The sequence below is a fragment of the Ambystoma mexicanum genome, chromosome 7q (assembly GCF_040938575.1).
Source record: "Ambystoma mexicanum isolate Mex_15411 chromosome 7q, UKY_AmexF1_1, whole genome shotgun sequence".
NCBI classification, from domain to species: Eukaryota; Metazoa; Chordata; class Amphibia; order Caudata; family Ambystomatidae; genus Ambystoma; species Ambystoma mexicanum.
The window spans coordinates 711,093,547-711,120,538 of record NC_090941.1 but is presented as its reverse complement, the minus strand read 5'-3'; the positions used below and the strand labels follow the sequence as shown (position 1 = coordinate 711,120,538).

The window sequence follows — 26,992 nt, the reverse complement described above, 5'->3', positions numbered from 1 at the left end:
CCAGGCCAATCGCGTGTGGAACTTCCCGCGCACCCCGAAGTACACGTACCCAGGCCAATCACATGTGGAACTTCCCGCGCACCCCGAAGTACACATACCCAGGCCAATCGCGTGTGGAACTTCCCGCGCACCCCGGAGAACACGTACCCAGGCAAATCGCACAGCTGGGGGGTGGGGGTGATAGGGGACATGAGTGGGGGCCTGGTGGAGGCTGCCCCTGGTGGCTGGGGGGTGGGGGTGCAGGGGACATGAGTGGGGGCCTGGTGGAGGCTGCCCCTGCACTGCTGGGGAGTAGGGGTGATAGGGGACATGAGTGGGGGCCTGGTGGAGGCTGCCCCTGGTGGCTGGGGGGTGGGGGTGCAGGGGGACATGAGTGGGGGCCTGGTGGAGGCTGCCCCTGCACTGCTGGGGGGTGGGGGTGATGGGAGACATGTGTGGGGGCCTGGTGCAGGCTGCCCCTGGTGGCTGGGGGTGGTGGGAGACATGAGTGGGGGCCTGGTGGAGGCTGCCCCTGGTGGCTGGGGGGTGGGGGTGCAGGGGGACATGAGTGGGGGCCTGGTGGAGGCTGCCCCTGTACTGCTGGGGGGTGGGGGTGATGGGAGACATGTGTGGGGGCCTGATGCAGGCTGCCCCTGGTGGCTGGGGGGTGGGGGTGGTGGGAGACATGAATGGGGGCCTGGTGGAGGCTGCCCCTGCACTGCTGGGGGGTGGGGGTGATGGGAGACATGTGTGGGGGCCTGGTGGAGGGTGCCCCTGGGGGGATGGGGGGGTGATGGGAGACATGGGTGGGGGCCTGGTGGAGGCTGCCCCTGGTGGCTGGGGGGTGGGGGTGCAGGGAGACATGAGTGGGGGCCTGGTGGAGGCTGCCCCTGCACTGCTGGGGGGTGGGGTGATGGGAGACATGTGTGGGGGCCTGGTGGAGGCTGCCCCTGCACTGCTGGGGGGTGGGGGTGGTGGGAGACATGAGTGGGGGCCTGGTGGAGGCTGCCCCTGGTGGCTGGGGGGGTGGGGGTGCAGGGGGACATGAGTGGGGGTCTGGTGGAGGCTGCCCCTGCACTGCTGGGGGGTGGGGGTGATGGGAGACATGTGTTGGGGTCTGGTGGAGGGTGCCCCTGGGGGTGGGGGGTGGGGGTGCAGGGAGACATGAGTGGGGGCCTGGTGGAGGGTGCCCCTGGTGGCTGGGGGGTGGGGGTGCAGGGGGACATGAGTGGGGGCCTGGTGGAGGCTGCCCCTGGTGGCTGGGGGGTGGGGGTGGTGGGAGACATGAGTGGGGGCCTGGTGGAGGCTGCCCCTGGTGGCTGGGGGGTAGGGGTGGTGGGAGACATGAGTGGGGGCCTGGTGGAGGGTGCCCCTGGTGGCTGGGGGGTGGGGGTGCAGGGGACATGAGTGGGGGCCTGGTGGAGGGTGCCCCTGGTGGCTGGGGGAGGGGGTGCAGGGGGACATGTGTGGGGGCCTGGTGGAGGGTGCCCCTGCACTGCTGGGGGGTGGGGGTGATGGGAGACATGTGTGGGGGCCTGGTGGAGGGTACCCCTAGGGGGTGGGGGTGCAGGGAGACATGAGTGGGGGCCTGGTGGAGGCTGCCCCTGGTGGCTGGGGGGTGGGGGTGGTGGGAGACATGAGTGGGGGCCTGGTGGAGGGTGCCCCTGGCGGCTGGGGGAGGGGGTGCAGGGGGACATGTGTGGGGGCCTGGTGGAGGGTGCCCCTGCACTGCCGGGGGGTGGTGGTGGTGGTAGACATGTGTGGGGGCCTGGTGGAGGGTGCCCCTGCACTGCTGGGGGGTTGGGGTGGTGGTAGACATGTGTGGGGGCCTGGTGGAGGCTGCCCCTGTTGGCTGGGGGGTGGGGGTGGTGGGAGACATGGGTGGGGGCCTGGTGGAGGCTCCCCCTGCACTGCTGGGGGGTGGGGGTAATGGGAGACATGGGTGGGGGCCTGGTGGATGCTGCCCCTGGTGGCTGGGGGGTGCGGGTGCAGGGAGACATGAGTGGGGTCCTGGTGGAGGCTGCCCCTGCACTGCTGAGGGGTGGGGGTGATGGGAGACATGGGTGGGGGCCTGGTGGAGGCTGCCCCTACACTGCTGGGGGGTGGGGGTGATGGGAGACATGGGTGGGGGCCTGGTGGAGGCTGCCCCTGGGGAGTGGGGGGTGGGGGTGGTGGAAGACATGGGTGGGGGCCTGGTGGAGGCTGGCCCTGCACTGCTGGGGGGTGGGGGTGCAGGGAGAAATGGGTGGGGGCTTGGTGGAGGCTGCCCCTGGTGGCTGGGGGTGGGGGTGCAGGGGGACATGAGTGGGGGCCTGGTGGAGGCTGCCCCTGCAGTGCTGGGGGTCGGGGTGATGGGGGACGTGTGGGGGCCTGGTGGAGGCTGCCCGTGGGGGGTGGGGCTGATGGGGGACATGTGTGGGGGCCTGGTGGAGGCTGCCCCTGGTGGCTGGGGGGTGGGGGTGCAGGGGGACATGAGTGGGGGCCTGGTGGAGGGTGCCCCTGGTGGCTGGGGGGTGGGGGTGCAGGGGGACATGAGTGGGGCCCTGGTGGAGGCTGCCCCTGGTGGCTGGGGCGTGGGGGTGGTGGGAGACATGAGTGGGGGCCTGGTGGAGGCTGCCCGTGGTGGCTGGGGGGTGGGGGTGGTGGGAGACATGAGTGGGGGCCTGGTGGAGGGTGCCCCTGGTGGCTGGGGGGTGGGGGTGATGGGAGACATGTGTTGGTGATCAGTAGTGCAAGATGACAAGTGGGTTGGCTGGTGGGCATGGCCATGGTGGATGGGTTGCCTGTGGGACATGAGCATGGATTCAGGGTAGTCCCCTGTGGTGAGGGCTGCCTGCAGGGGCCGTGGAGGGTGTAGAGGGAACACCTGGGAGGACCCACATGGCCAAATCACGTGTAGCATTCCCCGGCACCACCGAAATACACGTACCCTGCTGAAATCGCGTGTGAATCTTCCTGCGCACCCCGAAGTACACGTACCCAGGCCAATCGCGTGTGGAACTTCCCGCGCACCCCGAAGTACACGTACCCAGGCCTATCGCGTGTGGAACTTCCCGCGCACCCCGTAGTACACGTACCCAGGCTAATCGCGTGTGGAACTTCCCGTGCACCTCGGAATACACGTACCCAGGCCAATGGCGTGTGAATCTTCCCGCGCACCTCGGAATACACGTACCCAGGCCAATCGCGTGTGGAACTTCCCACGCACCTCGGAATACACGTACCCAGGCCAATGGCGTGTGAATCTTCCCGCGCACCTCAGAATACACGTACCCAGGCCAATCGTGTGTGGAACTTCCCGCACACCCCGTAGTACACGTACCCAGGCTAATCGCGTGTGGAACTTCCCGCGCACTCCGGAGTAAACGTACCAAGGCCTATCGCGTATGGAACATTCCCGCGCACCCAGGAACACATGCACACGCTATTTTTCACACAGCGGGTGTCCGTGTTTGTCGGTACCCCTTTGCCCCTTTGCACCTCATTTGTCCTAGAGGGCCACTGTATGGCCCATTCATCATGGCTGTATATAGGTGATTTTTGTTAGCGCACATTTTGGCGCACATTTTTTTCAGTCGCACGGGCGCTACCGCCTGCTTTCTTGTGGCATACTTGTTTGGCCCTGTGCGCCTCTTTGACCGTGCGCTGGTTTGCCCTATTCGATTCCATGAATACGAGTTGTTGGCGAGCGTGTGGGCGTTCCGCGCACTTGCCTCCTGTACTTCCCCCGTGACACCCATATTTTCACGCGCTGTTCCCCATTCCGAGTGTTACGCCCCGTGTTCCGCCTACTTTTGTGATGTGCGCCGCGCTATGTGCGATTTCGCAGTGGCCGTGGCGGACGCTGTTGGATGACCTGTGCGCCGGCGTGCGCGGCGCACATTTTTAGCGCACATCCAATGTTTTTCTCGCGCACGGACTTCCATGAATCGATGTGTGCTGGTTTCCCTGCGATTTTCGCACTTGCACTGCGATTTTCGCACTTGCACTGCGATTCGCACGTTTTGGCACCTCTGCGCCGGAATTTTCGGCGCACATTATTTCCATGAATCGACCCCTTGGTGTTAAACGCGGGGCCATACCCACGACAAACTGATCCAGTTTTTGACGCACCCATGCGTCCCATATGCAGTACCTGAGGGGTCACGGCCCTTCCATCACAGAACAAAAGTAATTTCGTAGCTCTTGCTGCTCCTTTCACTGCCACTCACCTTAGCGCAGCACATGACATGTAGGATAAATGCCAAAACGGCTCCGTGCGTTGCTCCCATGTTCTTTCCTCTTTTTTTCCAGGCTCTCCGTACACACCAGGGGACGCTGCACCTCACTGCGCTTCTCCCCCGATGCACAACAGCGCCAACCGGTCCAACGTCGCGCTACTCAAACTCCCCTCAGCGCGAAAACAAAGAAGTGTCACTCACTCCAACACTCCAAGCATTCAACTTGGAGTCCGAGGGAAACCTAGTCACTACACATGGCTTCTGGTTCCTCTCCTGCTGCGCCCAGTGTTGGTGACGTGTTAGCATACATCTTAAAAATTAGCAAGTGCTGCTCACTTCAATGCGTCATTCAACGTGTATTATGGGGTCAGTGAACAAGCTGTGCTCGTTGTTCTCCTTTAGCTATTTCTTACTTTTTTCTCTTTAATTTGTCTAAATTTTCTTGCTTTGATTGTTTGCAATTATTTTTATTTCCAGTCTTTGTTTCCTGACTTTCTCCTTCATTCTTAAGCTTTTTTTTCATCCATCACACCGGTCAACCTTTTTCTTTGCTTCTTTCCTCTAGCTCCCATTCCCCCTATCCTCATGATTTTGCTGCTGTATTTGCCTCCCTCGCTCTCTTAAGTGGTGAGTCAGTCACCACCCGCTTCGGGTCACATGCCCCTGGCTATTTTCAAACGGAGGCCACCGATTCAAACTTAATAAGGTAGCTCAGCATGTTAAGGCACCTTCCGTGGAACTGTTTGTGAAACCAGAATGTCCAGCAGCTTAAGAGATTGGCAGAGAGGAATGGAAGAGAGGGAGGTAAGGAAGGTAAGAGAGAGAGTAAGGTAGGTGAAGACATGGAGAGAAAAAGGGAGGGAGAGAAAGACGGGGAATGATCTAGAGATTTAAATGTGGTGAGTAAAGGAGGGAGGGCAGTGTGGGGGATGCAGAAGAGCGTAGGTAACTGGGTTCGGCAAGGGGGAGCACAGAAGAAAGAATGAATGAGGGATCAGGGACAACAAAATGTGGAGAGAGTGTAGTAGGCAGTGTGAGTTGGAGACATGGAAGGAGCAAAGGGAAAAAAGTATTTGCAAAGTATTTAGAATACTGGTCTGCCGACGCAAAAAAAACTAAATATCAAAGTGCGTTTCCTCATTGTACCCATGTTAGGTGTTACCTACTTTTTAAATTCAATAAGTAAGATACGATGGAAATCTTGGGAGATAAACTTGGGATTGCAAGAAATTTGAGACTATGTAGAGTGTGTGGTACTGAGACTATTGAAACTGCTAAAAATCTCATGTGCCACTGCAAGGGTCTTAAGCAGTTGTGTTATAACTATTTGAAAAGGTACAATAACACCAGTAATATGGAAAATATAGATGTGCTATAGCAAATTATGTTAGAAGGTAATGACATGAATCTTATTTTCCATATGATGAAATTTTATGAGCTCATTTTAACCATTTTAAAGGAATTGACTTTTGGTATTATGGTTTTATAAATGGCATATTTTATGTGATTTTAGTTACTAATTCATGTGTGTTTTTTATGAAATAGATGTCTGACATATGTAAAGCCGCTGTTGGCTATATGCATATTAAACAGTAAATAAAAAAAGTATTTGCGGATGGAGACAGGGAGGGGGAAGTAGATGGAGTGACAGATGGGAAAAGATAAATGGATAAGAGGGTAGGCGGTGGAAGGATGGAGGGCTATTGGAAGGAGGAGTATAATGGGACGGGGTATGGGAATGCAAGTGCAGAGGGGCAGATATAGGGATTGTGTAGATATGCAAAGTGGCCCTTCATGGGGCAAGACCAGGACCTCTGCCCCCAGGCATTTACACAGAGACACCCTGAGAAACTAAAGGGACAGAACAGAAAAATAATCAATATCCCTGCAGAAGCCACAAGAATCCAGGAAGAGTTGCCACCCTCCAAGCGGTGCATCAGAACCACAGGCCTTCTGAAGTATAGGGCCACTTTGAGGCCCTCCTTCTAACAGCACTGAGGCAAGGCCAACCAATCACTGTGGTGTTCACCCCACCCGCTGATTGTTACTCTGATGGCGAGCGATTCTTGTAAGTTTCAAAGGGACAGCGCCGGGACATTTGAACCTTTTGGCAGTTTTATAACACAGCAACATGGACCTATAATTCAGGAAATTAAATGTGTGCCCTGCAGCACACACGTTACAGGTTGCCTTTGCTGGCGCCTTCCTCTGGCATCTTGCACTATCCAGCAATCTTATCTCCTTGCTGCATTTTTACTTTGGTTTCCTCTACTTTAGCATCCTGCTGTCAAATAAGGATTAATAGTTTTTCAATGGACATTTATTGTTTCAGCTTCCCGCTGGGTGCCTCTCCATGATAATCTGCAGCTATTAACCCCCTTGCTGCATTCTGTTGACTGCAATTTAGACAGTTTTTTCCATCTGTAGAAGGGGTAGCCGAAACATCTTTTTGAAATGGCCCACACCAGCCCTAATACGTTTTCAAACACCTGGCCGTTTCCTGTTGCTTTGTGCTAGCTTCTCCTAAGCCTCTGGCCCTTACACCCCATGGTCACTGGTTTTACATTAATTTGTGCAGGTATCGATCAAAACTCAGGAATGGTTCGGTGCGCGACACAAGTTTCCATTCTCTGCTGGTAGGCCTGTGCTTTATATTGAATCGCAGCACATTTGTGCAGAGTGGAACCTCATTGTTTGCTGTCTCAGCTGAGAATCCGTGGCTTGAATGAGCAAGCATTATGGCCTACCTCACTCTTCTCTTTTGGGCAGATTTTGGGTTGTCAGCATTACTTGATATAAAATTGTCATTATTATATACTAGACCTTTTGGTCGTGGACACCATTATGGATGAATTTATTAGACTGCAATATGTACCTAGCCCCTTTCATCACCAAACTGATCGACGCCTCCTTCACTACTGGCACCATCCCACGTAATCTAAAGGAATCCTGGGTACTCCCTCTTCTGAAAAAACAAACAGTGGACCCTAATGTACCAACTAATTATAGGCCCATCACCACAGTGCCATTTCTCCTAAAAATCTTAGATAAGGTAGCATATACCCAAATTCAAAACTTCCTTGAGGTGAATCTACTCTTAGGCGCTCGCCAATCTGGTTTCCGACCACAAAATGGCACAGAGACAGCCCTTATCGATTTGAAGGCCCAAATAGATTCACTAAGAGATGAGGGAAAATTAGCACTCCTCCTACTACAGGACCTCTCAGCTTCCTTTGACTTGGTGGACCATAAAGTCCTGTGCAGTCATTTGGATTCAGTAGCCCACTTCTCTAAAGAAGCTATAGTCTGGATACAGCCTTTTCTCAGTGACAGGCTATGAGGGTCTTCTCCCCATCAGCGGCAGCAGATCCGATACCTATGACTTGTGGAGTGCCCCAGGGATCTTGCGTCTCGCCAACACTCTATAATATCTTCACCAAGCCACTCTTTGACAATCTTGACAATCTGGGTATCACCTATACCAACTACGCAGACGATACCCAGATTCTCCTATCACTCATGGGGGACTATGAGGAAGATCTGGCTATGGTGAATAGAGTCTATAGCATCGTTCAGGCATGGATGGCCAACCATGGCCTGTGTCTGAACGATGACAAAACAGAGCTCATCATCCTGGGTACTGCAGCTCGCATCACCAAACTTAACCCTAACTACTCTGCGTTCATTATTGAAGGGAATACTATCAAGGTCGCCAGAGAAGTAAAAACCTTAGGTTTTTACCTCGACTCAACCTTATCTCTTACCAAACAGGTAAACTCACTGGCTTCCTCTACGGCTTACACATGGAAATTAATACAGGCCGGAAAACAATTCCTGTCAGCTGACAGCTGTTTAATACTATCTAGAGCACTCTTCCTATCAAAACCTGATTATTGTAATGCTCTCTACATAGGGGCAAACAAACAAACCATCAACAGAATACAAGTGCTCCAAAATAATGCTCTCAGGGCTGCCTTAAGCATTCGTAGAAGAGCACATATATCTGAAATAAGAAGGAAATATTAATGGCTCTCCACCCAAGAAAAAATCAATCTCAAATCGGTCTCCCTCATCCACAAATGCTTAAACAATGAAACCCCTCGTTACCTAACTGAACGATTTATCAGAAAAAACCCCATCAGACCATCTAGAACAGCCAACCCTAACTGTCTCCCAAGTGCCAAGATTTAAACTGTCCACCATTGGAGGGTCCAGTTTCCCAGTTAGAGCAGCACAACTGTGGAACTCCCTACCACACACACTCAGATCTGACCAAACGTTTATCAAATTCAGAACAAACACAATTCAATGGCTTATAGAGAAAGATATGTAACCTACACTCACTCCTACTGCACTAACACAGCTTTTTCTTGCACGTACTATACTTTGATATAAATGTGCTAACATGTAAATGTTTGTTAATAATGACATGTTGTATACACAAGCATTCCCCTACTGCTGTTATATACTGCTTTGACCCTCACCCTGTAACTCCGAGGAAACTGCTCTCACCTTTTGCACTGTAACATCTGTAACTAAGCTGTACATACTCTTTTCACCTGCACCCTGATAACTTTGGGTCCGGCGCGCACAATAAATAAATAACCAACAACAACGACATGAAAATACATTTGCATGGAAAGATTTCCTGTAATAGTGGTAACTTCAGTAAACTGTGTTTTATATTCAGAATGTGTTGTACTAGTATCTTGAATGAAACTCAAAGCATTATGCTATGCTCGTTTATACACATTACAACAGAATCACATGTTTTAACCAACAATTTTAAGGTGTTTAGAACTTGTTGGTGCAAACTGTGATAACCTGTGCAGCATTAGGGTTAAGGATTCTAGTGCAAAATAAAATAAATCTCGCCCTTTACTGAAAATCAAAAGTTGGCACCCATGATAGTAAGTTAGTCAGAACATTTTGCTAGTGTTTGGCATAAAAGTTAACAGCCAAGCAACTGCGTCTTTGAAAACTGGGGAAAACATTCAAAGAACGTTTAGAAGACCTCATGCTTGCAGGCTATCAGTGTGGCTGGCTTCCTCGGATGCCAGATGTCCAATCCCAGTCGAAAGGTCAGGTGCTCCACCCAAACCTGGAGTCCCTCAATCTACATGCTTGGCTCTTGAGAGGCTAATGTATGATGAATGGGATCTTTGAGAGGAGGTGCCTGAGGTGCTGCTGGCTGCACATAGGCCATCCACCAGATCGCTTTAGACATGCAGGGAGAAGATTTGAGGCGTGGTGTAGGAACAGAGAGTGGACTCCATGTCGTATCCCACCACCACTCTCATTGTGCCTGCAGATAGGCAGGGTCAAAGGCTATATGGTGGCCTTCTCTGTTTAAGAGGTCACCAGATACAGGTTCTTTCTTTTTGATTCTGGTGATGACACTGTTTCGAAAAGACCTTGTTATTGTTGGTATTCCCACACCCTTTGTGGTTCCGGCCTGGGGCATGATTTTGTTCTCACATTAATTCGTACTCTGAACTTAGTGGCCATTACATCGGCAAAACATGCAAGTGGGTGCAGGTGCTCTCCTGCAAGGCACAGTTCATGAAAAGCCTGTCCAAAGTTCTTACCAAAAGTGGTCTTGGAATTCCACATCTCTCAGGTCATAGAATTAGCAGTGTGAAGTGGACGGACCACACAGGCTTTACCCGAAGAGGGCACTAAGCTTCAATGGATTGCTTTTCTCATGCAGATTCCTCATCTGATAGATATTCCCTCCAGCTTCGACAGGGGTCGTAGTGGACCTCGACTCGGCCGTCGACCATCGATCTGTCTTGCTCATCGTCTGGTCGTCGGCTCCGGGCAGAACGTCAGGCGTCATATAAGAACCACATCACTACGCCCCAACCTCAGTTCCTTTATTCCGCGCGCTAACACGCTGCTTGGGAGCAACTGCTTTGACTCTTGACGTTTTTGTTAGAAAACATATTTTTTCATAAATCTTCAATGCAAGATGTCAGTCGCTCGGGTGTCAGGTTTCAAACAGTGTTCCGATTGGGGCTCCAAGATGTCCCTCACCGTCCCACACAAGTTGTGTCTCTGGTGCCTCGGCACGGCTCACTGGACTGACGGGTGTCTCTTGTGTGTCAAAATGCAACCTAAATCCCTTCACAATTTAGCTGAAAAACTCTCTCTGGGTTGACCGCCCTCAGAATCTTCGCACGGTCGACGGTTCAGTCTTCGGAGGCTGAAACTGAGGGGCATACCCCCGAAAAACACCGGCGGAAGAAAAAACAGTCCCACTCGAGGAGCCATTCTTCCTGGTCCCGAAAAAAGAAAAGGTGTCACTGCCATCGTCAGGATTCTGAGTCGTTAACAGAAAAAGGTAAGCAGTCGGCTGGGCCTACCACCCGCCAGAAATGGGAGGATTAAAATCCTCAATGCTTGCAGTGTTCAAGCAGTATGCTGTAGTCGGCGTGGCTCCCACCACCCCGGCAGCATGCTTCGGAGCTAAGAGCGGCGCGGTCGATGTACCCAACCCCTCTAGTGCCCCAATATCGACTATGTCAGCGCCGGATTACCCCGTGCATCCAAAGATGTCGACACTACTGCATCTTGATCAACACCGAAATCCACCATGACGGCGTCGAAAGACAAACCCTCGATGTCGACGGTTGTCGAGAAAGTATTTACTGCACAACTCTGGTCCGAATTTTTCGATAACATGGCAGGTATCCTCAGCAATCACTACGCCGATGACCAGGGAGATGTCGACCCAATGTTCTTGGGTTCAGGAGGAGTTCACTTTTTTGACGAGCAGAATAAGCTTATTCAGCTAGCTCAAGGCCTCTAAGATGCCAGTGGTCTGGACACTTCGCCTGACTTCCAGTTTCAGCAGTCAAGGCCCTATCCTCACAATACATTTAAATACAGGGCTCTGGTAGAAAGGGTTATTGACACCCTGGGATTGCACTCATCAGGGGCACCTACACAAGGTTGCACAAGGTTATGACCTTACCGATATCGCTACATGAAGGCCTTGCCACTGAATGTAATATGCCTCTGAACCCAGCCATTGCTGATCCTTCGGCAGCTCTGTTCTATTCCTCCCGTCAGCTCCACTGTTTCTGGGAAGTACATGCTGGCTAGAGGAGACCACTCATACCTCTCTTCTCACCCTTCCTGGAGGGGCATGTTATGCAGGCTGCTACAGTCTCTTCTAGGCCTGCATCTTCAACATCTACTCTGCCCCCAGACAGAGAAGCAAAAAACGTATATGCCTTGGCAAAGAAGACATTCACTTCAGGTAGCATGGCCCTCAAAGCTACAAATGTGGCAAGCAGTTTTGCCAAATACTCCTTCGGTCTATGGACAGCAGTGGAAATCCTGCTCAGTATGTCCCGTAAGGATTAATGCGCCAGGTCTTCATACAGCAAGTGGTGGATGGGAAGAAGTGGCCAAGCTGTCGCTGCGAACAGGCCTGGACATCGCCGACTGTGTGGGCCTATCTATGGCTTCGGCCATAACACTAAGTAGGCAGGCCTACTTGAAAACCTCTGGTTTCTCACCTAACATCCAAGTAAAACTTCTGGACGTGCCCTTCGAGGGCGATCTTCTTTTCAGCCACAAAGCCGATGATTCCTTTGAAAAATTAAAGGAATCCAAACTCGCTGCCAAATCCTTAGACCTTGCTGCGCATCCGGCCAAACCTGCATTTAGCTTTTCCTCTAGAGCACGGGACTACAGGGGATATGCTCTTTATGGCAGGAGAGCACAGCTCCCACCGGCCAGGGAAGGGCAGAAGCGTTTGTCACGCTCCGGAAGGGGGGGCTTCCAGAGGCCAACAGGCAGTGTCAGTGGTGGGGGTGACCCAGCTTCCGAAGCTGCTTTGATTTCCTCTCTCACAGCGCATTGTTTGGAGGACAGTTGATGGAACATTTGCTCCAGTGGTAGGGAATTACTTCCGATGCCTGCGCTCTACAGCTCATCCAATGGGGTTATTATCTGCCATTTCTAAAAAAAAAAAAGAGAACAGACCGCCCCCACCTCCAATCCAACCGGGACAGGAGCTCCAGGAAGAACTGAGAACCCTGTTTCTGAAGGGTGCCGTGGAAGAGGTACCTCCCGAAGAGATAGTATCGGGTTGGTATTCCTGGTATTTCCTGTTGCCCAAGAAAGGAGGAGGTCTCCGTCCCATTCTGGACCTCAGGGACTTGAACAAGTTCTTGAGGAAAGACAAATTCAAGATGGTGACGTTGAGAGAGATTCTCCACGCTCTCGAACTTCAGGACTGGCTGGTGTCCATAGGATGCCTGTTTCCATGTTCCAACCCATCGAAAGCACAGGAAGTTCCTAAGGTTCACTATCACTATATGCAGTTCAAGGTGCTTCCCTTTGGTCTTACCTTCGCCAATCTCATGGCGGTAGTTGCAGCTCACCTCAGGAGATCCGGAGTCCACGTATTCCCATATCTGGATGACTGGCTGATCCGAGGGAAGTATGTAGTGCAGGTCTTGTCCCATCTGCAGGACACCTGCTCGCTGCTGCACAGGCTGGGCTTCTCCCTAAACTTAAAGAAGTCCCACATGACAACAGTCGAACGGCTCCAGTTCATCGGAGCAGTCCCAGATACCCGGGTGGGGAAGGCCTTCCCTCCCAAGGTGGGAGTAGTCAGCTTGACATACATGTCAAGCTGTTCTGGAACCATGCCACTCTTTTAGCGGCTTCCTTCCTCTGCCTTCGAGGCCTCATTGCTTCCTGCATTTTTCTAGTTCCAGAGGCCGTGCTGTGTCCCTCGCGTGATTTACAAGCTTCAAGCAGTAACTGCAGTCTGTTTTCTACCATTGAAAGTAGAGCTACTGCAGTCTGTTGTCCCGCTTTGCGCCAGGACGCAGAACATTTTCGTCAAGACCCCTGGTGACCCGCGGAGCGGCACAGAGTCATCAGAGTCTTTGGGAGAATTGGCAGAGGTGGCGCCAAACACTACACAGGAGCCGGTAAGACTTGAATCATCGTACTTCATTTAAACTCGACTTTCACTACCACACAGACTACACACAGCATAATGGTTGCCTCGACCGGCCCTCAAACGAGGCAGCGAGCTAAATGGAGACTAGCCACTGATACAGCCATCGCCCCGATGCTCTTAACATGCTAGAACTGCCCATTTCCTCCTGCCAGTTGACGCGTTCAGTTGCAAAACTGAAAAAAGAACTGCATACGCATAAGCAGGTTAGTATACAAGTGCCATCTAGAAAGGCATGGTGTAAGAAAGACGGCGAAACACAAGGGATAATGACAGCGGAAATCCCTATAAAAACAGACTGAATAAGCTTGAACGAACTAGATTGCCTTACACATGAAAATGAAGCTCAGCAATCGTCCATACAGAGCCCTGCGGACACATCACAAAAAGGAAGTCCTGAATCACAATGCCCATGGATATTAAAAACTGTAGAAAGCCTAAATAATGAAAATAGGCGAAAAAAGATATCACACGAAGAAAAATCTCCACAAGCTCTATTAGAAACAAAAGAATGCGCCAACAAGATGGCGGAAGAGGGGAATGAAAAACAAGAAAGATGCCCAAAGGCCACATACGCTGCTACAAAGATTATAGAGAGAGAGACAAGCTGCAACATCTAAAAATGAAGGAACAGACTCCATTAATGCTACAAAAAAAGAGCGCTGCAAGCAAAGCAATGTTGGCAACAGAAATACGGACAACCTAGCTCAACGACTCTAACCAATACACCAACAATACCTAAAGCATAAAATCAGCATCTAGCAAGACTATCTTTAGATATCACCGAAATAGAATAACTAATGAATAGCCATGAGAAAAGGCATGAAGTATTTTGAAATCTAGTACCACTCAAACTAGATCTAAAAGAACCAGACAGGACTTCGACACCAAGATATGAAAAACCAGATTACAAGATAAAAAAATGGACACAAAAATAGCGGAGGATAAAATCGACCACCCAAGTGACCATGAGAAACATCAAGCCGCTAAACAGGAACCTAGAACATCAGTGGCAGGAAACTGGCCTAATAAACCGGCTGAAAAATGCCTGTTTCATAGGCAGAATGATGAGTAGATCACGCCCATCCCAACAACAATGGCTGAGTTACAGGGAGCGCTGATAGTTGCCTCGAGCCAGGCTTTGACACCATTCTTAAAATGATATGAGACCATTAGCGATACAATGCATGATCAGGCAATGTTGATTGCCCTAATGCATACTAAACAAATGGCCATGGAAACATTCATTAGCAAAATCCATGCTAGACTTGATGTCGAAGCCAAAGCCACTAATCAGTTGCAGTGCCAGCTATTTGACATAGCGAGAAGTGTCCGAGCTGACAAAGAGCAAATGACCAATGTCTTGATCAAGATGCTAACGTATAAACAGCAGGAAAAGATCAATAAACAGGATTACACCCTGAAGAATGACCCACAAAGATCAGGTGATACAAGTAACAAGAAGGAGAGCCAAGGTTGCCATGAAAAAGTGAAGATACGATCCTGAGAAGAACAAACTAACCACCAAATAGAAAAAAGAGGAGCCTGCAAAAATAAATCATCCCTAACAACATCTCACAGCTGAGCCCCCAAATAGCGATACACAAAAAACAATTGAAAATGAAGGAAAAAAGCAACCCAATGAAGAGAGACATGGAAGTGAAAAACACACACCAATAAAATGCACCCTTTGTAAACAAAACTGAATCCTTCTCAATATTTGACTGCAGTAGGAAACCGTCAAATAACATAAAAACGAAAATAGAGAAAAAGCAAGAGAAAAAGACTAGCCAAAACACAAAAACTATGAAGAGAGGATCTAGGGCATTCTTAAGAAATGTAAAGCTCCCACCGGCCAGTAACAAAATATCTATTAAAAAAGAAACAAAACAGAACATGCATACAATAGATCTTACTACGAACCAAATAAATGAGGAAGCACACAAAGCTCAAACCAAAAATCAAATATCAGAAGACAAAGCACAACTAGATATGTTGATGAATTTGTCGACATATTCAGATGAAATCTCCTCAATCATAGTAGACGAAACTATGACTATACTGGAAGAAACATCCTCATTATACATAATAGATGAATATGAAGAAGGACACACTATGCATACAGATAATGACATTCTAGCTTGTGAAGACATCTCGGACCACAAATTGGAGGTATCAGAACAACAAGAGGAGAAACTTGATAGTACATCCCTCAACGAAAATGAGTCCATATAAGACAGTCAAATATCCAGGAAAAATGCTAAATTGGCTACTAATAAACAAGCATATAAGAGGAAATCAAATTGCCCAAAAATGAAAAAAGCTTTAAGCCTCTGTGATTACTGATCTTTCTAGACCCTCGCTCATACCAAACAACAAATACGCTGAATTTACAGCGAATAAAGGAAGATAAAGACGGTCTAATCTTAAACAGAACCAATCTGCTTCGTCTACTACACACAATACCATCACTTCATATGATTGAATCAGTGGATATCAAAGTAGTCGAATTTACACAAGATCGGAGAACTGATATAGAGATTCAATTCAAATCAAGGAAGGCTGCAGACAATGTGATGAAATACGTAAATCAGTTAAGACAATTAGGCTTCCTATGTACAGCAAAATACTCTAATAGTAACGTACCTTTTTCATTAGATGATGAAATAGAAGAAGAAGCTGGATATTTGAAAACAAGAAGGAATGCACAGGAATTAAGTACCACGGTAACTGAGATTGACGAACAGCCCCATAGGAACAAATTTGTGCGAAGAAGCAGAACGAGATCTTCTGATAGCAGGAAAATATTTGATGATCAAAAATATCAGAAAAAATAAACTAAAGATGCACGAAAAGCTCAACATAATGAACAAAGGAAGAAATACCCATACCAACCACACTTAGAAAAGAAGCGAACTTTGAATTTATGTTCATGTAATACTAGAGGGTCTGCTCATCTTATTCTATATGAAAACATTTGTCTACAGGAGACATGCATTGTAAACCAACCTATGGGTTTATAACAAGCATGAATCCTGCTATACGCTCCAAGGGCCGACCATACAGTGGATTACTTACTCTAATCAAACTGAGCGCAAAAATACACCTGAAAGAAACATTCAATCCTAATCCGTGGATCCAGATTACAGTGGTGGAATGCAAGCAGCTGAAAGAGAATGAAAAAACAAAAACATATGGTATACAACTCATTGGAATCATAAGTCTGTATTGGAATACTCCCATCAGCAGAGATGCCACATTCATTGATGCAGTTCTAACAAAAATAGATGCAGTCCAAGCGAAACATAAAAGTCTCTAAATCATTGTATGGGGCGATTTCAATATTCACTTGTTTCAATCTGATGGAGAGAAAATTCCATTTCATAAATTATCCACCAAAGCACAAACATGAATGAAAGAAATGTAACTCTAATCAATGAGGATAACCCACTAAGACCAACGTGGTCAAGAGATACATCGAAGGCCTACTTAGATTACATATATACATCCGCAAACATGACGGCCCAAATTGAGGAATTTCTAGTTATCCCAACCAAACAGAGCGACCACAATAAAATAGCATTAAGGTGGACGGCTAACCATGAACTCATGGATAAAATAAAAAATTCCTAGCATTGAGATCAATGCTGGATATAACTGATTATGGTTATCAGAACAACAGATTGGAAATATGAAAGAAACATTCCTCACATCAAATAGGATGGCGAAAGATAAAATTAACTACAAATGGATGCTAATACCCTGCCTACAACACTCAAAAATGTCACTGAGAAAAAAACAACTAAGGAAGAACTTAACACCAACACGGAGCATGGCACCTGAAGAAGAGAAGAAAGCATCCAAAATTCTAAGACAACAACATCGAAACTGGATTAAAAACACAAGAGCATCCATTGCACAGAATGATGCTGAAGTAATGCTACAGGCATTAAGAAACAAAAAGAGAGAGCGCTATGGAATCTACTCAATGCAAAAACGAAGCAGCAACATAACATGATCTTAGATTTGCCAGAAAGTGAATGGATACTATACTTCTCAGAGATATTTAAAACAAGAACGGAGGCTATGGATCATGAACAGAAAACCGACCCACATAAGGAAAGTTGGTATATCAAGTGGGAATACAATGAAGTACTGACGCACATGAAACGACTCAATAGCTCAAGGGCCCCTGGGCTGGACGGATTCAGTAATGTTATATTAAAATGTCTGGAAGTATGGGCCGACATATGTATACAAATATTCACTCTCATCTCAGAAATCAATTATATTCCAGAAACATGGAAATCAGCAATTCTGATTCCCATTTTTAAACATGGTGATAAGAAAACCGTGCAATTATCGACCACTAGCCCTGTTAGACCCATTGGGAAAAGTTTTTGCATCACTATTTCTAAAGAGATTGACTGATTGGGCCAAGGAAAATGGGAGGCAAGAGACACGACAAGCTGGCTTTACCAAGAAAGTAGATGCAAACATCATCCTAATTATTCTTAACCTACTAAAACAAGAAGCTGTAAGATCTAAAACAATGCTTGCAGCCTTCATTGATTTACAACTCGCTTTTGACAGCGTTAACTGTTCAAAACTGTGGGTCAAACTAAGGAGATGGAGCTGTCCCAAAGAAATACTTGAACCCATCAAAGCTCTTTATACAGACACAAATGTAAGATTGAGACTTTCCCAAGATGGAACGGTAACAACACAGATACTACACACACAGGATTACAAAAGAGGCTGGGAAAGTTGGAAAAATATGTAGAAGATAACGGTTGAAGGAATCTCCTGGCAGAAGATATTGTCCTTACCAATTGCAGATCAAATGCCCAGGATCAGATACGAACTGGCTATCCATTCGATTGGATCAGTAATAAATTGGAAGTATTTCGATTTATACAGAAAAATCATTAGTGATGAAAACATCCATGCAATCGAGATATTGCGAACGAAAGCCAAAACCTCCAATGCAACAGCGCTAAATATTTGTAAAGACACTTGCTGCTGAATACTGAAAAATACTGATTTAACATCTGAAGTATTGATAAACAGACCACTAACATTAAAAAAAAAAGAATCCAGCAAATGACTGGATAAAGACCATTCTTGAAAAAATACAATATCATCTGAAGATAACCTCGGATATAGAGACCAGAGCACTAAACCAATTGACGCAATATCTGACTATCTTTCCCAGTCGGCAAATGAGAGACATCTTCTCTCGGGTACAGCTAAATGTATTGGCCACACGTGAATATCTTTCCAAAACAAAGCAAATACCGGCTACTGGGGCTCATTGCGGATTCTGTCAACAAGAAACCCAAGTAGAAACAAGTTACCACATATTCATGGAATGTCCAGCACTGCGTGATCAAAGAGAACTGTTTGCAGGAATGCTACCTACTGAAAGATTACTGGTTGTTACAGGCTAACAAACCAGATCTTGAAGTCCAATCCTGAGGTCTGGGCGGAGTTCTGTAAATCATTGTTTGATAAAAAGCAACGGCATGTGCTACTCCAGACTCATGGAAGAAGGCAATAGTCGTGCCTATATTTAAGAAAGGCAACAGAACAAACCCGATAGACTATCGGCCAATTGCTTTGGTGGATGTTGTCGGGAAAATCTATGCAACACAACTACAACACAAGTTCTTGACATGGATAACAAACAGCAGACACCTTGATCATCGTCAATCAGGGTTTGTTAAGAGTGTGGGATGCAGCCTAAATCTTCTTCTCATCAACCAAATTAAAACGGACACCATAAGGAAAGGTGGCAAAATCTATCTTGCCTTTGTTGATCTGTCTCACGCTTTTGATAGCATAGACAGAGAAATTCTTTGAAACAAACTTTTAAGTTAAGAAACTGTCCAGATAGCCTTTTAATGGCGATTAAAGATCTGCATACAAATACGGAGATTAACATATGGCTGGATTCCAAAGGCAATCTATCTGCTCCAATAAAAACATTTTGTGGAGTCAAGCAGGGCTGTCCCCTCGCGTCTATAATTTTCAATGCATTCCTATAGGACATTGGTGAGGCATTTGAGAATATCATTGGCTTTGACCCAAAAATTCATGGATCCTTTTAGAGTTGGATACTTTATGATGATGATCTTGTGTTGATGGAACTCACTCCGATTGGAATAAAAAGAAAATGATATGCTCTAGAGCAATATGTGGTAAAGAATTAATTCGAATAAGTCTGTGATTTTGACCCTACAAGATCTGAGGAAAAATCTAGCTCAGAAAGGGAAAAAGTTTACATGGTTGTTGGGAAAAGAACCATTGAGAAATGTCATGTACACAAAATATCTGGGCATGTGGCTCAGCTCAAGTATAAATGACAACATCTGGGCTGAAAAGACAAAAGCAAAATGCCGGCATTTTGGAGTACAAACCACAGTGATTACCAAAAGATATGGCAAATTCTCACTGAAACCGACAATTAACTTTTATAATAAGAAGGCTGCACCAGCATTAATTTTTGGAGCAGAAAATGCTCTGGGTTGTTCATCCTCTTTATGGGACACTGGAGAATATATTTTGGACGAGAGTTCGAAGTCTAAATAGAGGGACTCCTGCTGCTGTAATTCTTTATGAAGGAAGTCTGCTTTTCATCAATGCAAGGGTTACATGGAACACATTGGCCGCATATCGCAAAATGATCATGTCCAGTGGTCCTCCACAGTTTGAGATCTTACATAATCCCGGTCATGAAGTATCAACTTCTGTCTTGTTCTTCTGGGCTGTGCGCTGTGAAACAATTCTCAAAGACCTAAATAGTGATAATGACATGCTCGTGAACAATCCTGATGATGAAAAAAAAAAAATCTTTAGGAACAAGACTGGGTCAACACAGGAATACAGAGATCAGAGTATTCCCGTATGAGAAATGTGCCAGCGGAGGGGAAGTTCTATAACAAACTGTGTAAATACTTGAAAACTTTCCCTGATAATCACAAAAGAAATCTGTTAATGAAATTCAGGATGAACCAACTCAAAACCAAAGAAGTGATTATGCGCTGGGCCAAGTATGTGAAATTGAATCCCAACTGCAAATTCTGTGACCACCATGAGGAGAACCTTAAGCACCTAATTCTATTTTGTAAGACATTCAGAAACCAAAGAACAACTATTCTTGGTCCCGTGATTGCAAGTAAACGGTCCCTAAATGCAGAAGATTGGTGGGAAGACTGCTTTAACGAATCTAATAACAAATTGACATTTGCGCTAACATTTCTTTTAAAGACTCTTAATGAGAGACTTGTAAATACAAACGTACGAGAAAAAGCAATGAAATTGTGTGAAACATAACATTTGTAGGCCTTAATGACTTTCTCGTCTGGCTCACTGATTAGCCTCTGATAATGTTTCTGTGTTTTCCATGATCTTCTGAATTACTTTTAAAATGTTGTTGTGTGATGTATGAATATTTAAAGGTTTATACAAACCAATAAATGGTAAAAAATAAATATGACCCTAAAGAAAGATGGGCACAGATAATAGTAGGCAACAACAAAATCATGATCTATAGATCATTCAATACTGGAATGAATGATGATCAATAATGAAAGAAGTAGGAACAGATGAAGCAGAATGGACAAGAACTTAAAGGAACTCTGTAGTATTGCCAGGAAAAGACTATGCTGAAATATTTTGTAAAAGAGAACTGTTTGTAGGTTTGCTACATACTGAAAGATTGCAGTACACCCCTAGGAAAGATGAGCGTAGATAATAGCAGTCGAGAATAAAATTACGAACTACAGGATCATTCAATTCTGGAATGAAATAATGATTAAGAATGATGGAAATAGGAACACATGAAGCAAAATGAATAAGAATTGAAAGGAACTCCGTAGCATTGCCAGGAAAGACTCTGATGAACTTATTTTTATGTGAAATGTAATGATATGGATACATGTAAAAGATTTGTTTGCAAACTATAACATTAATTTGAAAAAAAGTTAAGAGCTGCATGCATTGTGATGCAGTGAGCCATTAGTCCTTCAGTCGTTGCTGCCTGTTTTTCAGCAAAAAGCATGTTTTCTTAAAAAATATTCAATGTTTTGAGTCTGTCTCCCTGTGGCTGCTGAGCATGAGGTGTGGGGGGATATGGGAAACTGAGGTATGGGGGCATAGTCACATGATATATGTACAGCTGACGTCCAAACTAGAGCTGAGGAGTTGCGTGGTCAAAGCATGCAGACGTTGAGGGACGACAGCGAGCGCACTGCACCCTCGGTCGAATATTTCCCAGCAGCTGACACTGGATGGGATATCTATCAAGATGGGGAATCTGCGGGAGAAGAATCCATAGAAAGAACAGTACTGATGAGTAATTTCTCTTACTGTGGTGCACCAAACAAGATGGTTCATCCACCCCTCCACTGTGGGGGCAGGCTCCTACATCCAAGATTTGACAATAAATGACTTAGCTAGTATTCATGTTAGCTCAATTAATTTTGTGTCCCTTCTGTTGAGGTTGAGAAAGCACCCCAATCGGCGTACCTCTGGGGATCTCTGGAAATCACAGCCAGGTATTTCCATAATTACTTGCCAGACCTTCTCCCAGAACATTCGTATGGGGGCATACCGAAGATAAGTGAAGAAAATCTGCCTTTGGTGTGTGACAACACAGAAATTCCATGCTTCTTTGAGAATCATGTATTGCTAGTTGTACTGGGGTGTGATAATACTGATCGAGGCACTGAATTCTAATAGTTTGTGTCTATACCTCTTTGAAACAGATCTCCTGTTCCCGTTCCTTATCATTAAACTGCCGTTGGAATGGTTTGTGTTCTCCCACGTATCCCTCATCTCATCACATCAATGGCTAGCGACCTGTCTTAGTGGGCCAACAGGGAAAACATGAGGACGGGGGAACCCTTTTGGCCTCCGTGGCCCCCGGCCCAGGTGATCATGGATGCCTCCTTGAAGGGCTGGGGCATTCATTGCAGGGATATGCATGCACGCATCCTTTGGTCACCAATGGAGAGCAGGGGACATATCAACAGGCTGGAGTTTCAGGCGATCAGTTCGCCCTGATGGCTTTTGCTTGCTGTCTCAAGGGGCACTATCCCAACAAGCAAGGGCGGGGCACTACTCCTTTGCAGGGAGGGGATGCAACTATTGTTCTGGTTGCTGGAGAGCAAGAGCTCTGCTTCCGCTGTCCATCTAGTAGGTGTGGAGAATGGGCTGGCGGACACTCTGAGCATGTTCTCAGAAGAATGGGAAGTGTGACAGGAAGTTCTTGAGGAGATCTTCGCTATGGTGGATCTGTTTGCCACAAGCTCCAACAGGAAATGCAGACAGTTTTGCTCAAGGGAATTCCCAGCGAGGGGACACCTTCCTAATGGAGTGGGTCTTCAACTTCCACTATGCCTTCCTTCTGATATCCATCATCCAGTGGGTTCTCAGGAGGTTGAAGAGAATTCGAGCCACTATGATGTTGATTGCCCCAGACTGGATGAGGAGAACATGGTACTCGGAAATCCTAGATCTGACCATCGGCCCACCTCTCCGGCTGCTTCGACGACCGCACCTCCTATCTCAGTCGGAAGGTCGGGTACACAAAACCCAGAATCCCTCAATGACTGGGACTTCTCGAAAGACGTTCTTGAGGTGCTACTGCCTACACACAGGCCATCTACCAGATCGCTGTACACGTGCAGATGGAGAGGATTTGAGGCATGGTATAGGGAACGCAAGATAGACCCTATCGTTTGTTCCACCTCTACAGTGATGCAGTTTCTTCTCTCACTGGCATCTTCGGCCCTTAAGGTTGGTACAGTCAAAGATTATTTGGCAGCTTTGTCTGTTTTTAAGAGGTATCCGGAGCAAGGATCCTTCTTCGCTTTCCCGGTTATGGCCCAATTCCTGAAGGGCCTTTTAAATTGATTTGCGCCTACCTCATTTGTGGTTCCGGACTGGGACTTAAACCTTCTTCTTACATTCTTGATGGCAGCTCCGTTTGAGCCCATGCATTCATGTTCTGTCAGATTTCTTACCTTGAAGACTGCCTACCTGGTTGCAGTCACGTCAGCTAGACATGTGAGTGATCTGCAGGTTTTATCCTGTAGATCACCTTTCCTCTGGTTATTAAGGGAAAGGGTTTCGATCAAGGTGTGGCCTGGATTCCTGCCTAAGGTCATCTCTGAGTTCCACGTATATCAGAGCATCGACTTGCTAGTATTTTACCCTCCTCCACATCCTTCTCAGCTGTTATTTGGCAAGGACGACGAAATTCAGACATGAAGACCAACTCTTTGTGGCGTTTCCTTTGTCCAGAAAAGGGTTGGCTGTTTCAAAACAATCTATCTCCCAGTGGATAACCCCCTTCAGTGCGGAGTGTTACGTGCAAGCAGGGAAGGATCTGCCACCAGGAATCAGGGCATATTCCACCAGTGGTATGGCAGCATCATCTACTGTGCAACGGGGCGGTCCGGTAAAGGACATTTTCAGAGCCGTGATATGATCGTCACACCACACGTCCACCAAGCATTATTGCCTAGATGTGGCACGTGGTTCAAATGCCCGTTTTGGTAAATTGGTTTTGCAGAGCTTCCTTGTTTAAGGGCTTTCATCCCACCTCTGCACTCTGTACTGCTTTGGGAGTCTATATGATGAGAATCTGTGTGAGCCCCCGATAAAGCAGGCCCCTGTAGTTCCAGCAGCACCCGGGGACTCCAGCCCCAGAATTAAACCAATTTTGATGCCGGTGGAGCCTTCTGGCTCGGCGCTAAGCAAAACAGTGTCGGCTACGGGATCTTCCCATGCACCCCAAGCACTCATTTTCAATGCACCCTCGGCACCTAAGACCTTGTTGGCACAGACCGCCAAACCGTTGACCGCCGCCAATTGTCTTTTGAGCCGAAGTCCAGATCCGATTTTTTTCAGCTCCATGGCAGACATCTTCTGCGCCAATGACGATGACGATCTTGGGGATATCGACCCCACATACTCTGGAGCTGGTGGTACCAACCAAGTGGCCCTCATAGCTTTGGCTGAGGGACGTCACCACGCCAGCGGGCTGGACAAGTCTCCGGACATCAAAAAATGCAACACCTCCATCCTTATGGCCATAGCAAGTTATGACCTGGCGGACATCCACGATGAGGGTCTTGCCACAGGAAGGGCTATACCTTTCAGTGCGGCTATTGCCGATCCCATTGGCTTTTGAGAGATGAAATATGATGACTGGGACCTCTCTGAGGAGGTACTCTATGTGCTGCTGGCTGCATGCAGAATGTCAACAAGATCGCTGTGTGCGTGCAGATTTGAGGCGTGGTGTAGTGAACGTGAGATTGACCCAATCCAGGCCCCCCCACTACAGTGATGGAGTTACTTCTGTCACCGGCTCTTCAGGCCTTCAGGTCACTACCGTCAAAGGATACTTGGTGGCTTTGTCTGTGTTCAAAAGGTCTCCGGATCAAGGGTCCTTCTTTGCGATCCCGGTTATGGCCCAATTCTTGATTGGTCTTGTGAACACGTTTCCACCTACTCCCTTTGTTGTTCCTGATTGGGACCTCATTTTGGTCCTCACATTTCTTATGGCGGCTCTGTTTGAGTCTTTACATTCTTGTTATCTGCGGTTACTAACTCTAATAACCGCATTCTTGGTGTGCATCACTTCGGCAAGGCGGGTCAGCGAGCTTCAGGCCCTGTCTTGTAACTCTCCCTCCCTTCGTGAAAAGGTCTCTCTGAAGGTGAGGCCCAGATTCTTACCTAATGTGGTGTCTAAATTCCACTTGTCCCAGGCAATTGATCTTCCTGTGTTATATCCTCCACCGCACCCCTCTAAGGAGGAGGAGCGGTTTCACCGACTGCACCCTAAAAGGGCATTGAGATTTTATGTAGCCCAGACGGCTGAGTTCAGGAAAGTTGACCAATTGTTAGAGACCTTTCCTAGCAACACAGAAAGCCACAAAGCAAGCAATTTCACAGTGGATCACCTTGTGCATCTCCCAGTGCTATCATAATGCGGGGAATTAGTTGCACCATAGGGGTTTCTACCACTATGGCGCTGCAGAGGGGAGTACTAGTTAGACATTTGCTGGGCCACAAACTGGTTTTGTCTTCATACATTCACAACATACTACAGCCTGGACGTCGCCCGTGGTTCTGATGCCTGCTTTGGAAGGGCAGTGTGGCAGAATCTTCTGCTGTGAAACCTTTCATCCTGCCTCCAACATTACTACTGCTTGGGATATCTATCTGATGAGGAATCTGCGGGAGAAAGAGAAAGGAGAAATTACTTAATGTAATGTTCTTTCTGTGGATTCTTCTCCCGCAGAGGCCTCATCACCCCTCCTATCCATCCCTGCTATGAAATCGTCTGCAGTTGGCAACTGTCCTTCTCCTGAGAGGAAACAGTTTATGATGATTCCAGGACCTCTGTCCTTTTCTTGGTTCAGTGCCACATGCTTCCTGCGGTCTGTTTAAAAACTATAAATATAAACATATATGTCTCAGTTGGGATTTGATTTTCTAATCCTCTGTTGGCTGTTTCGCCATTCTCCTTTCGCTAGTTTTCCTGTGCAGTGGCTGAGCTTGGTGTAAAAAAGATGAGAACTGAGGTACGGGTGCGTAGTGACGCAGTATATGTACAACAACCAACGTCTTGTCTGGGGCCGACGACCGAGCACCAAGTCAAGGCGGGTCGATGTCCATTATACCCCCTGTCGAAGAGTTTTCTAAGCAGCTGAAGCTGGAAGGGAAGGGTTATCTGTCTTATGAGGAATCTACGGGAGAAGAATCCATAGGAAGAACATTACGGTAAGTAATTTCTCCTTCTGATGGTTCTCCCATGGGTTCCTCATCTACATCCCACCCTGCCTCACTGATGGAGAGTTCATCCAGTTTTCCTTGTTTTCTACTAATGCTGCTGAGCATGGGGAAAAACAGGAAATTGAGGTAATGAGATGTGATGCTTTGCATTTATGGCCTCTTGACATCAAGTCTGGTCCAAGGAGTGTCTGCGCTGGATGATGATGCTAAAATTGCACTGCGCACTCTTGTGAGAAAATGTTTTCTGTGGTCCAGTTGACACTGCAGTAGATTACTAAAATGTGGAATCTACGGGAGGGACATCCTTCAGAAAGAGCATTACTATAGGTAAGTAATAGAGGTAAGTAATTCGTTCTTTTGCGTGGTATCATACATGACTTGGCAGAGGTTATTTATTATCATGAAGTAAGGTAGATGCATAAACTGTATTTTATGACAAACTGTTCAACCATTTATCTTGTTTACCATGCAACTTGCTTCTCAAAAGGATCTCCATTTGTTTTTCAGGAAACTACCAGAAAGCACTAGATACATATAAAGATATTCATAGAAGATTTCCGGATAATGTGGAATGTAAGTTATTAATTTGTTGTTTGTTGTAAGTTAGGTTTGACAGGTAATGTTCTGGCAAATACTTCCATATGAATGAGGATTAGTGGAAAAAAATTAACAAAGAATAATTCAATATCACGTGCAAGCCCATGTGCACTGCAAAGCAAGCTTTGCGGCAGTTTTTCTACTTTGTTGGTTTGTGTGTATAGCGCCACAACCGTGTGTGGTGTCAACCATTATCACAGCAGCATGATGTAGTAAAAGTCATTTTTTTGGGGGGGGGGGAGTGTAGCGTACAAGTTGTGTCAGAGATGACCGATGTGTGGGGGCGTGGCCAGCCAGTGGACAATGAGCACGTAGTCTTCAGGGCTACCGTACCTCCAGCGTCATCCTGAACAAATCCTGCGGTATAATCCCGATGCAATGATGTGAAATTGAAGGTGGCTTTAGG

General features: G+C 47.2%; 1 protein-coding gene across 4 annotated transcripts in view; it reads left to right on the top strand.

The window, feature by feature from the left end:
* The window catches only part of IFT88 (intraflagellar transport 88), a 2,010,164-nt gene that overhangs the window by 1,505,899 nt on the left and 477,273 nt on the right, over positions 1-26,992 (top strand). For all 4 annotated transcript variants that reach the window (XM_069640006.1, XM_069640003.1, XM_069640005.1 and 1 more), the window contains one exon: positions 26,497-26,562. In XM_069640006.1, the coding sequence (XP_069496107.1) occupies positions 26,497-26,562 (66 nt within the window). The remainder of the gene's footprint in view (positions 1-26,496; positions 26,563-26,992) is intronic.